The sequence below is a fragment of the Polistes fuscatus genome, unplaced genomic scaffold, assembly GCF_010416935.1.
Source record: "Polistes fuscatus isolate 324 unplaced genomic scaffold, CU_Pfus_HIC Scaffold4, whole genome shotgun sequence".
Taxonomy (NCBI): domain Eukaryota; kingdom Metazoa; phylum Arthropoda; class Insecta; order Hymenoptera; family Vespidae; genus Polistes; species Polistes fuscatus.
In genome coordinates, this window is record NW_025113118.1 from 6,253,902 (window position 1) to 6,271,003 (window position 17,102).

Sequence of the window (17,102 nt, forward strand, 5' to 3'; positions counted from 1 at the left end):
AGAAAAAGAGACAAGAAAACACAGGATTTCAAAAAGTTGGGAAGGAAGAAGATAAGAGGAATATGAAAAGAAAAGAAAAAACTCACATACTCCCTGCCACGCAGCGAGTCCTTAGACAGCTTTAAGATAATAATAATAATAATTATTAAATGATATAAATATATTAATTAAAATTAATTACTTAATTAAATAAAAAAAAAAATTATAGTGATAAAACTTTCTATATGTTGAATTGTGTCTAGTGAAGGAAGTAAAAACTATTAAGATAAAAAAATAAAAAAAATAAATAAATATAACGAGAAAAAAATACTAAGAAAAAAAATACTGTAAAGGGAGACAGAGAGAGAAAAGAGAGAGAGCGGAGAAGAAGAAGTCGCCGGTGAAGGTTAAAAGAAAAAAGGGTGAAAAAAAATTAATATAAATAAAATAAACTAAATAATTAATTAATTAATCGATTATTTGATTGATTTATTGATTGATTGATTACTTAATTAATTATTTAATAAAAAAAGGTAATATTCAAGGGGAAAAAATAGAAAGAAAGAAATACAGAGAATACAAATGGAAATATTATTTAAACTATTCGCATACAAACAAGATTGGGACACAGTTTATATATGACCATTAGTTATCTCTATCGAAAACTGTTCTTTTTATTCACATACATATAGGTCGAGAGGTCAAAAGGTCGAAGATGAAAAGAATAAGAAGGAAAAAATTAATATGATGATGATGAAGAAGAAGAAGATGAAGAAGAAGAAGTTGACTGTTAGAATATAGCTTGGATGTTTCGTTTGCTATTTTACAGGCGTTTGTGCAGTTGTGGTAATCGGCGATTCTTGGTTTAGATATTATATATATATATATACATAAATAAATATATACATAGTATCAAGAGAAGAAAGGAAAAAAGAAAGAAAAAAAAAATGGAAGAAAGAAATGGTGGTTTGCCGATAAGTCCCACACACGACACACACACACACACACACACACTGACACACACATCTACGTTTATATATAATATTTAGTGAGTTCTAAATTCTCACTATTGTTATTATATCATTATTACACACTGCTATTATTACGTAGGGTTTTCATACCTACATATGGCCAACATTAACAACAACACAAACACAAACAAATGATTCTAATTAAAATGATAAATATGTACACACAACATACATACATACATACATACATAAATGCCCACACGAGCAAAACACAATTAATTCACGTTAATAATTATCATCATCGATTTGGCTTTGTAATAAAAGTATGCAGAGAGATAATAATAAAAGATTTGATACCATACACACTTTGCATGGTGTTAGAAAAATATTATAAACTCAATACGAATGAGAGAGAGAAAAGGGAAAGAGAAAAAGAGAGAAAGAAAGAAAGAGAGAGAGAGAGAGAATACAAGTATGTGTGAGTGTTTGTATGTATGTGCAACAGTTTGATCGTCGAATGTAATAACGTACACGTGTGTATGCGAGAGAATGTGTGTGTGCAAGAGTGAGAAAGAAAGAAAAAAAGGAAGGAAGAATAAGAAAAAAAAAAAAAAAAAAAGAAAAATTAACAAATAATTCAAAAACACTTGTACAGAACTTTCCCCGTGTTTTACGTGAAAAATTGCGGCTCGCACTAATATTATAATATGTCATGCCATAAGTATGAAAATTCTACCGTTAATACGTTTATTAATTAACTCTTATTATTATTATTATCATAACACGTCATCGTCATTATTATTATTATTATTATCATCATGATCCCTGATTGATCATTGTCATCACATCTTCGTTGTTGTGGTAATTTTCATTACAATATTCCTCCATCTCCTCCTCCTCCTTCTCCCCTCAATTTAATGGCGAACATAATTCTTCGTCCTTTTCTCTTTTGAATTATCTTTTATTGTTTTTTATTTTCGTTTTAAAATCCTTATCTTAACAGTTATGCGAATTTCTATCGTCATTATTATTACTATTATTATTATTTTTATTATTATTAATATAGTTATTAATATCATCATTATTATTATATTAGTTATTATTATTATTATTATTATTATTATTATTATTATTATTATTATTATTATTATTATTATTATGATTCATATTATTATTATTAGTTAATATAAATTAATAATTATTATTATTATTACTATTATTATCACTATTGGTTATTATTATTATTATTATTATTATTATTATTATTATCACTGCTGCTGCTACGATTATATTATCATTATACTTATTATTAAGATTATTCTTATTATGATTAATTAGTACCATCATTACCAATGCACACAAACCATCGATTTAATAACTTCCGCTCGTTATACTCACCAACAAAATGCGGACCTCAAGTTGTCTAATTTTATCTTTTTTTTTCTACAAATATTTAATTATTTTTTAGTTTCTTGTTTCATCAAATCCCAGACCTTTGTTTATTAACCCTTAATGGTTCAAAAGTAATTACCCTAACGATATACGAATATTTTGATAATTCATGAATAGTTTGTTAAAATTTAAACAATATTTCCACGCTTTGTTTACATATTATTATAAATATTAAAAAACAAAAGGAATATATATATATATAAAATAGGTGGTGTACCGTTAAGGGTTAATTTTATCTTTCAGTTCACTTTAATCGTATCAATTTATTCTTTTTTGTTTCCTGTTTCATATGAGAATCTTTCGTTATTTCGATAAAATGGAGAAATATCTGTTGAGAAAAAAAAATAGAAACAAATTTTCGAGAGTTAAAGAAAAATGAAAAATAAGAAAACGTGTGTAAACGAAAAAAAAAAAAGAAATGTATGCACCCACGTTCTCGTTCTTTTTATCCGCGTGCGTGCGTGCATGCGTGTATGTGTTCGTACATGCGAGTGTATAATACTAATTATAATATCACAGATTTGTGGGATATGAAGTAATCTAAATAAAAATAAAATTGAAAATAAAAAGAAAAGAAAAGAAAAGAAAATGGAGCAACAAAGATTAAAAAAAAGAAGGATTCAAAAATTTAATATCATTGAAGGATTATAAAACAAAGCTTTTGAGAACGAATTATTTCAAAATTTACAAAAAAATTTAAGCTTTTTTGGTTTATTTAAAAAAAGAAAAGGAAACGAATTGATTTAGCAATGGCGGGAAATTCCATATTATTCGATTGTTTTAATTTAGGAATTTAAATAAAGGTTTATTTTTTTATTAAAAGATATTTGATAGGGCGAGTTCATAAAGGCGCATGCGCAGAACTGATATCTTCGAATCGCATGACTGAAAAATCGCCATATTGGAGGATTATAATTTTAAATAGAATTTCAAGCGCACGGTGATCAAATTTCTCTCGAAGTCATTTCTATCGTCGTTGGAACGACTAGTCGTTTTAAAACTGGCATTCCTACCCTAAAACGTATATACTTCTCTGGGCTCAGGATTCTATTATTATTTGGCAGCGACGTAGTCAAATTTTGAAATTTTAAACACACGGATCTGTCTATTTTTATTTTTAAGCCTTTTTTATCTCGTTTTAATCTATTAATGAGAAACACACGATATGTCAAATTATTGCGGTCATAATCTCAATATTATGTCATCGACTGTATTTTGAGTTTAACAAATTTTTAATATTAATTCTTTTTTAATTAAAAAAGAAAGAACAAAAAAAAAATTAATGGAAAAGCAAATGAAAAAAATTCGTACGTCTTCGAGAATCTTTTTGGTTGCAAATTTCTGTCTCCGTTTAAAAAATATAAGATAGTTAATAATAAAAATGATAATAATAATAAATAAATAAATAAGTAATATAATATAATAATAATGATAATAATAAATAAATAAGTAATATCAATATAATAATAATGATAATATAATATTAATAATAAAAATAATTAAATCGTACGTATGAAAACAATTTGTATATGCGCGCACGTGCACATACATGCATTTTGAATTTTGTGTAATCACGGAAAAGAAAAGAAGAGAAACACTAATTGGTATGCACACGCACACACACACACGCGCGCGCGCGTATTTGTATATGTGACGGGATCATCTATCGCGTGTCTGTCCTTCTTATTAGATTTCATTTGTATCTTCGAGCAAAAAGAAAGAGAAAAAGCAAAGGGATGATAACTTCATTTTTTATTATTATAATTTCATATAGGTGATAAGTGAAATTTTCACTTAATATCAGTCGGCAATCTCTCGATGGTACTTTTTTTTATATTATACAAAAAATTCAATTTTGACGATATTTACATCGATCTGTAAAAAAATCTCACGAAGAACGAACTTCCTTTATTCATATTTCGGCTTCGACAGGTGTCCCAGTTGAAGAAACCTAACAACAACAACAAAAGCAAAATCGAGAAACGTCAAAGTGATCAACGGCAGCGTAATGAAAGCTTGAAAAGACGCAAATCCTTACCCCAACACGGAGAAACATCATCCACCGTTAATCTTATCAAATCCATATCAGTTTCCGTTTCCCAGTTACCACCACCAACAACACCAACAACAACAACAACAATAACTGCAATTCCTGCATTAACGGTCCCATCCGTCATCGATCCATCATCTCCTAATGTAATAACTACGTCATTAATATCCACTACAATTGTTGGACAAAAAAGTAACGTAACCGATGGAAATGTTTCTAATAATTCGGCTAACAATAAGACGTCTTGCGATATGCAAGGTTTATTGCAGTTCGAACCTATCGAAATTTAAATTTCCCGCGCGTTAATAGATTATTTTCGATATTTTCACGTATCGAAGAATCGAAGTTAGTTTGTTCTCTTTCCGCAAATAGCGCGTGCATCGGGTACTATATTTCCGCGCATGCGCATTATCATATTTCACTAATCGTGCGCGCGTAATTAGTGTCTACGTTTGAACTGACTTTATTCTCTATCATTTAAATTTATTTAAATTTTTTGCGGATTCTTTTCAAAGAAAATCATTCCATTGTTTTCGATGATACAAAGATTTCTCGTTCATTAATTAATTAATTACAAAAATTTAGATCTTCTCGGAGATCTTAAGAAAATAAAAAAAAAATGTCAAGTTAAAATACCGTTCGAGTTCATACTTTTTATAAGTTTATTTTAATTCATTGCGCATATATGTGTTTCATGATATTCATATGTTTATCATGCGTTTATTTTCTTCGTTCACTTTTTATGATATAAAACTTCTTACATAGATTCTAATCGGTTTCTTTAGATGTATTACTCTTTATTGTTCGAAAAAATCGATGTACGAATACAAAAAAGAATATAATTTGGTACTTTTGTGACAAATTGAATACCAACGAGTGAAAAATAAAAATTTTAAGAGCTGTTCTTTATCATCTACGACTCTTGATTGTTTTATTTTTAATTAATTTTAAGAGAATAAAAACTCCACAAATCTTTGACATCTTCATTTTACATGAGACCTGAGTGTAAAACTTTATGTCAACCTTTCTAATCAGAAGACTGATGACAACAAATAAATTCGCTGTGGAAGTACGTATGTATATATGATATATTTTAAATTTATGAGACATAATATTCCTTTTTTATATCCTAAAGTAGGGCTTCTCAAACAAAAAAAACCCTGATAATCTTATATGGGATCATAGAAATTTTAACAAATATAAAAAGTTCCTGAGCGAAAAATAAAATTTAAAACCAGTTTAACAAAACTACGAGTATAGTATGTCTATGAGTTAATAATAGTGAAAGAAAACAAATTCGAGAAGCCCTGTCCTAAATTATATTATTGAGCTATTATTTAATTTAATTAATATTTATATTACCTTTTTTATTCGCGTATAAATATTATTGAGTTTTGTAGAATTGTCGGAAAAACTTTTGAAACCGAGATATTGATCGAAATAAAATTATTTTATGAGATTGATAGATAAAATAATATATTTAAAAAATATATTTCAGTCTATATACATATATTATTATAAATTATTAATTATTTATGCAAATAAATTGATTATCTAGATAATTTGAGATCAACGGAAGCCATTCGGGAAAGTGCGAGAGTAAAATCAAAATGTCCTCCTTATTAGATTCATAAAATTCTGTTAGTTTTTCCAATATATAAGCTTTCGAATTAGACGTATGATACTGGGGTTCTATTCTTAATAAAATGATACACGAATGCAAATACTTTGGATAAAGATCTAATATATCTTTATCCTTATTTTGACAATGAGCGAGGATTCGCTTCAATGTCGCTTGTATAAATGTTAAAACTGTAGGTGCGTATTCTAAATGTACAAACAATTCTTTCAAAAAACTGCATATTAATTGAAATATGAACGGTGATAGAGCTGCGAATTCGAGTAATTCGTTTATCGAATGTTCAATAATCTCTTGGCAATCTTTATCAGCTTCTATATTAATATTTAGACAAGTGGAAGTAAAATTTTCAATTAACACTTCCTCTATTAGTTTATATCTCTGCGAATAATATATTCTTTCTTTCGTGGATAAACTAAGTCCAAGTTGTGCGCTCTGTTGTAAAGCATAACATAATAATTTTTCACTTTCGTTAGTAGATTCTAAATAAGAAAGTTTAGCGATTATCTTTTCTATATAATACACAAAACGAGTATTATATTTAGCAAGACACATTAACGCTCCTGTTAATGATGTCAATGTGTAAATAGGCACGCATTCGTCTAAAACATCCGGTAGATATTTTTCCATTAAATTTTCAACAAATTTTGACGTAGTTTCTCCGTCTCGAAATATGTGCAGAGATTGAAATCTCTCTGTTATGCGTAATAATTCGCGCAATGTATCCTGCAAAAAATTTAGATAATTATACTTCATTTATATAGATCTTTTGTATATAGATTATTAATAACGAGAAAAAAAAAAGAAAACTTACAATAACGTGAAGACGAACAGAATATCTTTGATAAGCTTCTTTGGATACTTTGTAGCACAAAAGATTAGAAAATGATGTAGATAAGGCACGTAAGACAATGTCGGATCTTGGTACAAATGCATCTATATTTAGAAAATCTTTATATTCTTCCGTGTTTTCAATATTCTTCTCTGCATCCTCACAGCTGTGCAATATCGTTCTTAAAATTCTTACATCCATTATTGTTTTCGATATCTGAAAACTATAGCATTTATACTAATAACTATATTATAGTATTGTCTATTTTATAAAAAGAAACTTAAATATTAATAATAAATTAATGTTAATTATTCATACGCACCGAAAATATATACACAATTAATACTAAATATTTATGTGTAAGATAATTAATATATACATATATAAATTATTATTATTATTATTATTTATTCACAAAATTTCATTTACATCCTTTAAAATAGTTTAGTTTCATATCTTTTCATTTGATCTAAATTCGACTCTTTAACATAGCCTATAAACGTAATACTATTAACCAGTATTACCAACATTACAGATCAAATATCCAATAACATGGTATAAATAATATCTTATAGAAATACATTTATCATTATAAAACAATATTTTTCTGATGACTTTGCAATAATATTATATTCAACCTGTCATTCAACCTGAATTCCTTCTTGAAACTGTAACGGTTTAGAATGTTTCAATTCACGTTCAATTTGATCAGCTCGTTGTTGAAAGAGTTTGGCTAAATTTGCATCCTTTTCAACACCATCCCCTCTTAAATACATCTGTGATACATTTGCACAAGCATATGGATTTCCAAATTCACAGGATTTAACCGACAATTTATAAGCCTCTTTAATATTAGGTTTTACATAATCCTTTATTCCTTTTAAATAAAGTCCTGAGAGAAAGTAACATGCTTTCTCGGAATTGAGATCGTGGCATGCCTTCTTTAGCCTACATATTCCTTTATTAATTTGTTCAGAACGATTATCATCAAACTCATCGGTTATAGCAAGGATACCGGAGTGAAGACAACCACTGTCATTATTTAAATCGCAAGCTTTTACTAGGTATTTGTATGCTTCATTGATATCTCTTTTAAAACCTCTACCTATAAAAAGAAAAAAACAATAAAATATAAAGCCTTAAACTCTTTAAACAAAAATATTCCATATTTATTTTCATAACATTACCTCACAAGTCCACTTTTCGTGTTATCACATTTATCTTAATTACTAACCTGACCACCAGTTGGCGATAGTAGGTATTTAACGCGATGACGGTACAATACTAGTACCGTCATAACTATATTCTTTGATAATTTCGTCAATCGTCATCGCTTACTCTGAATTAAATACCTACTATCGCCCACTGGTGGTTAGGTTAGTAATCAAGATGAATATGGTTACGCGAAAAGTGGACTTGTGAGCCTCTATGTACTTCTCTTTGACATAAAAAAAAATTCAAAGACGGTTACCGACCGAAAAACCTAAACTAAAATGCTGCCATCTAGTCATTGACATAATTTAACTTCTTACCGATAATAAGATATTCTCCATATTTGGTACAACTTCTTGGATAATTACGTTCATCACAATTTGCTTTATAAAGTTCTCCTGCCTTCTTAAAATCCTTTTTTATGGCTTCGTTGAAGTCACCCAAGAGATGACAAACTAAAAATATGAAAATTGTTATTGGTAGTCGTTCGTTGGTATAGGTTAAGTTCATCGAAAATGACATTTTTTCGCACCTTCTGGATTTTTTTCGCTATAACAACCAAATTTATATTCGATGTGAAGATTTTTCAGATATTCTTTAACCTCTTCTGGCTTTTTTAAATTATATGACAAAGACATTGTTATCTTTTTTCATACACAAATTGTGTAAATCGTACGAAGATAATTAAACACCGTACAGAATCACATCATATATTATCACGTGTGAGAGTAAGAGAGAAGATGATAGGAGTGGGAGTTAGAACGCATGACCAATCGCGTGATCGGATTGATTGAACGCGCGTTTCTTTGGTATTTTTGAACGAGCGCCATGCGCATAAGCAAAAATGACGACGCGAAAGGTGTCGCGTAAGTCGTGAAATTCGACAGTTCCGCTTTTCACGTCGTTTCGCGTATACATTCTTTCTGTACATCATTATTTTCTCCTACTTATTGTTAAAAAAATAAATAAAAGTGTTTTAGTTATTTTTTTTATATATTTCAATTTTTAATTTTTATGCATTACAATCATCGCATGCTGGAAATAAAATATCGTCTTTTTCCAGGTAAGTAAATTTTATATAAAAATGTTATATTTTAATAAAAAATAAATAAAATTGTTATAATACGATGATTATACGAATGATAACAATATGAATGATGTTAATAATAAAAATATTAAAATCATAGTTGAGATAATTTGAATTTGTTATTATCGTTTTATGAAATTTTATTTATTTCATTTGATTTAAAAAAAAATTTATCTTTTTATTTATTTTTCTTTTCTTTTCTATTAAAGCGTAATACAACCGTGCAGTTTTATTATGGTCTTGATATAGACCTTAAAACTATAGTTAGGGGTTAGACATTGCTTTAGTAGGTCGAAGTTTAGGGTATACTCGGTCAGTCGGTTACGATGTTATCAGCTCTGAAATCTTTATTTTTTCTTTTTTCTTTTACTTATGCTAAAGTAAACAATATTTTTATTACAAAAAAAAATAAAAGAAAGTAAACAATTTGTTTGAAAAACAATAAGAACTTTTCAAGTAACTCAATGCTTATGAAATTAAATTGCCTGGAAAGTTCTTAGAGATTTCAACAAAAGTGTGTTAACGTATGTTAAAAATATTCATCGAATTTATCAATTAGCATGAACTTTACGGACAATTCAATATTTATATCATATTCAAATTAATATTAAAATATTATTAAACTCCGAGTAATTATAATATTAATTGATAGTAATTTAAATAATAATACGATTATTGGTCTAATATTAACTTGTCATATATAATGATATTTGTCTTACATATTTGACTAACAAGTAGTCTTGACCTTGTGAATAACATATGAATCTATATATCACGTTCGTCATACTATGTGTATATAAGTATACTTAATATTCGATCGTAAAACATGAAGATACATATGTAGATAGAGACACTTTATTATAGATTTTATTGTTGCGTCTAACTATTCAAATATACCAACTTATCGCTTATTATATCTTAACTTTCACGATCTTATCATAAACGTATTAAATGATTCATCGGTTTACTATTTTGTATCAACCCATTCATAAATTATTCAAAAGAATATATAATTAATTATATGAAAAAATTAATTGTATACTTAAATTTAATAGAAACATATATAGATCTATATAAATAAAAAAAAAATATATATATACATCTTTAATTATTATAGTAATTCAAGATAGATTTAACGACTTGTTAAACGATTGTAAAAGGAACGTATCCTTTTAATTATCTCATATAAAAAATAATATTTTATTAATAGAGAAATTGATAAAGTAAGAATCTTACTGATCGTTCAAGTATCTACAAAATTTATCGTATACTCGATATCATTTTTTTTCTACAACAAATTGAATATATTTATTTTCAATATTTTTTGGTCAAAACTTTTTGTAAATAAAAAAAAAGATAAAAAAGAGAATTGGAATTTGTTGTCATATTCGTAATTTCTTTTTTTTTTTTAAAAGAGAACACATAAGTAAAAAGGGAAAGTAACAAAGAAGACATATTAAATTATTAATACACATAAAATAATATAAACAATGTAAATTAGATAAATTTACTAAATTAATTAATACACATAATAAATAAATTATTAATACACATAAAATAATATAAACAATATAAATTAGAATATAATTGTTTATAGATGAGCGAGTCGGTAAAAGTAGCCGTAAGATGTCGGCCCATGTCCAATCGGGAGCAACAACAGGGATGCAGGGTACGTCACGTGAATCAACAATCAACCAACCACAATTAAAAAAAAAAAAGAGAAAAAAAAATAAAAAAATAAACAAAAAAAATTATACCGGGCAGTAGAGCAGTAGAGCATTGACTAAAAACATCCGTTTGATTGATGCACTTTTTCCACTTAAATCCAACGCACTAATGCATACCATAAAATACATAGATACACATACCACATAAAATGTGACACGGCACGCATGCATATTTCTTTAATTTTGTTTATCCTTTTTGTATGTTTCTCAAACCTTCATCGTTATATCGAACGCATTGTAACTTAGCGACCGTACCAACAAAACAACGGGACGTTTGCTCATTCCTGGACATGCCGTTCTTTTGCATTTATACGTATCTTTTTTTTTTCTGCTTAAAAATCTTCATAATAAAAAAAAAAATGTGCAATCATTTGATCATTTATCTTATTGTCCAATATTCTCGTTTATTTTTTATAAGCGAAATTTTATAAGTTGGAACGAAAAAAAAAAGATGTTTCCTATCTTTCGTTGTATCTATGTTTTGTATGTATTTATATACATTATATGTTTGTATGTAGACATTTTCTAGTAGTCGCGTGCATAGCGCGTTGCAAAAGTAGCGCGAAGACTATCCTGCTTGAAATATCGATTCGATATACACTTTGTTCTATCGATAAGCATGCATATGATATGCAATAAAAAATATCTGTATATATATATATATATTTATTTATTATTTATGCGTGTATGGTTTTAAAGAAATTTTTATGTATATTATGTGATTATACATATTTTAAAATTATTATCTATAATGAAAATTTATTATTACTTGATTTTATTACAAATTGTTTACTACTAATGTTTTTAAACAAATTTATATATATTATAATATACTTATTTTACAATATGTATGTAATGAGTATCTGTAAGAGTATGCGTGTGTGTGTGTGTGTTTATATTAGGAAGATGAATTGTTCACAGCCATTTGATTTTTCTATACATAGATAGAATCGTTAATTGAATAGAGTCAATCGATTTAGTTCTTTCTCATAAGTGCATAAATACGGATCGATAGATATGCATCTTTCAAGTGACATGCTTGAACCTTGACCTATATTTTAAATTCTTCTTGATAAGTTATAACATTAAGTTTATGCGATGCATTCGACGAATACCGTGACGTTGGTCGACAAATTTGCAAAGATAATCGATTATCTTTATATTGCATTCATTGTGATATATTTGTTTTTATGCATTAAAAAAAAAAAATATAATTTTTGTTTATAGCAAGTTGATATATTTGTTTTAAATATTTTTAATAACTTTATGTAGATAAAAATAGAGGATTTTTTGTTGTTGTCATGTCTATGTTTATATTATTATTTTCATACGCGAGAGATTTTATTTTTATTAAATAATATAATTTTAATTTTTTTCTGAAAAGAGATATATTTTACATGAAGTAGAAAACTATAAGACCGACTGTCGGTTTTAAATATGGAAATCTGCAATATCGATTGTCCGTAATATGTTCCTTATTAAATCAATTTTGCAAAAATTGATCTATTCAAAATTTAGTACACAATTGGGGTTTTTCCATTCTATAATTTTATTAAAAAAAAATATATATATATTTTAATATTACTATCATTAAGAAAATATTAAGAATTATCTAAAAATGATTAAGAATTGAATTAATGTCGTAATTGAATGTGTTAAACGTTAATTAATAAAAGAAATGACAATAATCAATTCGTAGAACGTGGTGACGATCGACAGGTTGACCAAATGTTGTACGTTGGAGAATCCATCATCGAATGGTTTGGCAGGAGGAAAAGTGTATCAATTCGATGCAGCATTTGGTGCCGAGGCAAGCACGGAATTAGTTTACGAAGATGTTGGATCGGTCATCGTGGAAGCTGTACTCCATGGTTACAATGGTACAGTCTTTGCTTATGGGCAAACGGGTTGTGGAAAGTCTTATACGATGCGGGGATTCATCGAACGTACATTGGAACATCTTTTCGAAGCAACCTCGACATCCAGTACAGAGACACGTTATCTAGCAATACTGAGTTATCTCGAGATATATAACGAACGTTTGCGAGATTTATTGAAGGAAGGTACGGGAGAAACGTTGTTGATGTTGAAAGAAGATTCTACCAAAGGAATTTACGTGGCTGGTGGTTTGCGCGAGGTCACGGTCAAGGACGCCGCGGAATGCGCTCGTTTGATCGAACAAGGCGATCGAAAAAGAGCAGCCGCGGCCACAAAGATGAATGCAGCAAGCTCGAGGAGTCACGCTGTTTTAACACTGGCACTCGAAGCAATAGCCATCAATGAAAATGACAAGGGTGGTAACGCTATTAGAAGAGGGAGACTTCATTTGGTCGATTTGGCTGGTTCCGAAAGACAAACGAGAACTGGGGCTACCGGGGATCGTTTGAAAGAAGCTGCCAGTATTAATTTAAGCTTGTCTGCTCTTGGTAATGTTATCAGCGCATTGGCTGCTGGTAATGGCCGACATGTACCATACAGGTAGAATTCTTATTTTTATTTTATTTTGGATATTTCAAGATGTTTCATTTTATTTACGATATTTTCATAGGGATAGTAAATTGACTAGGTTATTGAGGGACAGTCTTGGTGGCAATGCAAGAACGTTGATGATAGCTTGCATCAGTCCAAGTGATATCGATGCCGAAGAAACATTGAGTACACTTAGATACGCAGCCAGAGCACGTTGCATCAAAAATAAGCCAATCGTTAACGAGGATCCTAAAGATGCTTTACTCAGACAATATCAATTAGAATTGGAGAGACTTCGAAAATTATTGGAATCGAGTGACAAAATACCAGATCAAACTAGTTTTTTCAAGGACGAACAAGATGAAAACGTTGAGCTAAGAGAAAGGGAATATAACGACGAAGTTGAAAAATTGAGAAAAGAATGCGAAAGTTCGAATTTATCAGCACAAAGATTACGCGAGGAACTTGATCTTTTGAAATCTAGATACGAGAATGTTAACGGCAAGCCTGCATTGCTTGAAGGTAAACTTGTTATGGATGAATTGGATAAAGAACGCGAAGAAAAACGTCGGAAAAAGAGAGAGGCCGCTAAACAAGAAGTATTAAAAAGATTAGAAAAACTTACCATTGGTGGTGAGGCTCTTGACAATACTGAGTTAAGGAAACGAAGAGAGAAGAGAAGAAAAAGATTGCAAGCTCTTGCTGGTGTCTTAGAAGCTAGCAGTCAAGATGGCGGGGTCTTCCAAGTTTATGGTCAACTAAGGTTCAGTACAATTCTCATGTTAATTCATTCATTTATCTCTTATCAAACTAAACAAGTCGTTTCTAATCAGGTCTACGGAAGATGCATTAAAAAGAATGGCAAAAAGAGTACGGCAATTAGAAGCGGAAGCAGCCGATCTTCAAGCATCATGGGATGCTGAACGTCGCGATCTTTTACGACGAGAATTACTTACATCACAATTATGCGAAGCAATGATACCACATCTTAGACCAGGTTGTCCACTCCGTGACGTAGCATCGGTAAGAGCATCGGCTACTTGGTGCGAGGAATTAAATCGATGGAGGTTTCCTGATGCATCAACATACATTCCCTTACCACCTACGTCCATGCAATATCGCGATGGTACCGTTAATAACGTGCCGGCACATTCCAGTATGATATTAAAAGCAGATCTTAACAATAACAATAGCAGCAACAATGGAAAGGAAGAGGAGTATCGAAAGATTAATGTTGCTTCGAAGGAGACTACTAATGAGGCAAACAATGATAACAGCAATACTGAGACTACCAAAAAGCTTGACATTGTCGACACTTATTTTCGAAGGAATAGGATTGATACTTTGTTGGCACGTGTCAGAGAAGCCAAAACATTTGGTAGGAATCATTTTTATTGGGTTAATATTTATAATAAAATTTTAGTATGCACTCTCTATATCAATATGTATCCAAAATATTGATTAATCCTTACCGTTATGAACAAAAGTATAGATTTTCTTTTCTTGCATAATTCTAAGCAAAACAATTGTTTTCTTTTCTAAAGTAATAAATGTAATGTCCGCTTTTTAATGTTCGGGTATACTCGAGCGAAAGGATCGTTTGCTAAACACTTAAGAAACGAAAGTAGAAATGGATATGAAATATAAGCAACAAAGTAACCAAGCAACGAAGCAAGCAAGCAACGCTTTCACGATTCGCTCGGAGTATCCCTATCGGTGTAAGAACTAACGTTTAGTATGTCGTATGAACGCAAGGCGGAAACTAACGGCACCTTCTTCTTCCCCTCTTCTTATTTCTTCTTTTTTCTTTCAGAAATAGGAAGTCGTCTGAGCAAGTCTGGTGGCTCAGAGGATACAACAACGCCAGCTAACAACTACCTTCAACTCAACGCTTTGAACTTGCAAAGCAGTGCACCTGCCATTACCGAATCTACCGGTTACAAACCAAGTCAACATCTACCACTTCCTGGAAATTTGACTAAAAATGCGTGGACCTTCGAAGACAATCCTACGAACAAAACTTACGGTTCATTCGTTACAAATACCAGAAAAAATCCACCAAGGATTTTAGAAGCTTTACCATCCTATCCGCAAGGAAATGGACAAATTATTAACACTCCCTTTCATTTTAATGGAAAGATTAATTCAAGATTAAATTCTAATGAGGATCAACAAGAAGAAGAATTACGTCGACATCGTTTGCTTGATCTCGATAGAAATTTCCATTCCCCAACAAGCTGACGAAACTGATGATTTCATGAATTTGTATATAAAGTTTTTGCGGTTGACATAATCGCTGTTTTTATTTCTCTATTTTTCTTTTTTCGTTACGTTAATTAATATCATGTTTACGTTAACTTATTACAAGCAACCAAGACAAATCAAAGGTGTCGAGAATATTTTCGAAATATTTTTACTAACGATCGGGACTAGTCATTCCAGTAATAAAATAGAAAATTACAGTGCTTTTGTACATTAAGTTCAGAAAGTATTTCGCAAATGATTTGATCATATTTAACATCTAACGTGTTGAAATTGTCGTCGCAAACATTGTGATCAAACTTTGTTCTTTACTTTAATAACTTGTAAAAAATGTATAAATGTAATATTTCATGAGAGAGCAATATTTCTTTTATAAATCTGTCTACTTTCTATATGCACGTTAAACACGCGCTTACGTTGTATCTGTGTGTTCCACTCGATGGTCCGCTCAAACCATTACGAATTTATTTATCTTATATTTTCTTTTTTCTTTTTTTTTGTAATCCTACGTAGGCATTGACGTAACTCACCGATTCCGTTTTTCATTTTTTCTCTATCTTTTTTTCAAACATATTACATGACAATCGTAAAATAAATTTGTTCAATTCTACACACACGTAAGAAAAATTCACCAAAAAGATTCCAAATAGAAGAAAGGAATTAAATGCAAATTTTTAACGATAATAAAACAAAAAATTTCGAATAAAATTTTCAAATCATACTAATTAATGTAGGAAAAAATTCATTCCATTAAATATTCTTGCAGAAATTGATTCGTAACGCTTATAATATGGGTCACTATAAAAAAAAAAGAAAATAAGTAATACACAAAAGAAACGATAAAATAATAACATAATTAACGTTTATCGAATAAAGTCATTTTTGTAAATACGATGAACAGCTCTACGTTATGTAAGAAAAAAAGAAATAGAAAAGAAAAATTTTCAAATAGAAAATAGAACGGCAGGTTTTTTTATATAAAAACTAGACGAAATTATAATTGATAATTTAAAGCGAGAATAACTATTAACGCGCGTGAAGATTTGGAGAGGTGTGTGGGAGGAGGGGAAGGGTAAGGTTATAGTTATCTGGCATTTGTAAGTGAAAAAAAAAAGTTTCCTTATGTGTTATAATTTATTCCGAGAAATATATTACGTGAGACTCAATTATCATACGATCCAAAGATATTATGCAAATTCAATTAACCATTCAAATATAAGCAAATTTTGTTCATTTATTCAATGATGTATACCATGTTTACAATTTACAATTGATAGCTAAATTATACTTTCATTTTTTTTATTTCTATCTTTGATTGTTCAAAAATTAATTCTCTTCCACCGGAATATATTTCTAAATACATTTTACTTTGATTTTAATTAGCATAAGTAGCGTTATGTAATTGGGTTAGTTGAATGTCGA

General features: G+C 29.4%; 4 protein-coding genes across 12 annotated transcripts in view; 2 read left to right on the plus strand and 2 right to left on the minus strand.

Moving 5' to 3' along the window:
• LOC122520741 (transcriptional activator protein Pur-beta-B) overlaps nt 1-17,102 on the plus strand; it is a 502,193-nt gene that overhangs the window by 20,314 nt on the left and 464,777 nt on the right. The gene's annotated exons all lie outside the window — the stretch shown is intronic.
• Nucleotides 5,930-7,285, minus strand: LOC122520740. 2 transcript variants are annotated; one of them, XM_043640983.1, is made up of 3 exons: nt 7,246-7,285; nt 6,906-7,146; nt 5,930-6,817 (listed from the first exon to the last, which is right to left on the minus strand). In XM_043640983.1, exons 2-3 carry the CDS (start codon nt 7,122-7,124, stop codon nt 5,978-5,980), a joined length of 1,059 nt encoding a protein of 352 aa, XP_043496918.1. In that variant the 5' UTR covers nt 7,125-7,146; nt 7,246-7,285; the 3' UTR covers nt 5,930-5,977. The 2 variants fall into 2 exon arrangements, with proteins under 2 accessions (XP_043496918.1, XP_043496917.1); XM_043640982.1 differs by lacking the exon at nt 7,246-7,285 and having other exon boundaries at nt 6,906-7,239.
• On the minus strand, nt 7,312-8,873 carry LOC122520745 (cytochrome c oxidase assembly factor 7 homolog). Its single transcript, XM_043640996.1, has 3 exons — nt 8,668-8,873; nt 8,456-8,590; nt 7,312-8,028 (listed from the first exon to the last, which is right to left on the minus strand). The coding sequence occupies exons 1-3, from the start codon at nt 8,771-8,773 to the stop codon at nt 7,565-7,567; spliced, it is 705 nt and encodes a 234-aa protein (XP_043496931.1). The 5' UTR covers nt 8,774-8,873; the 3' UTR covers nt 7,312-7,564.
• LOC122520731 (osmotic avoidance abnormal protein 3-like) lies at nt 9,157-16,036 on the plus strand. Its single transcript, XM_043640962.1, has 6 exons — nt 9,157-9,198; nt 10,820-10,891; nt 12,649-13,427; nt 13,498-14,181; nt 14,252-14,796; nt 15,232-16,036. The coding sequence occupies exons 2-6, from the start codon at nt 10,820-10,822 to the stop codon at nt 15,657-15,659; spliced, it is 2,508 nt and encodes an 835-aa protein (XP_043496897.1). The 5' UTR covers nt 9,157-9,198; the 3' UTR covers nt 15,660-16,036.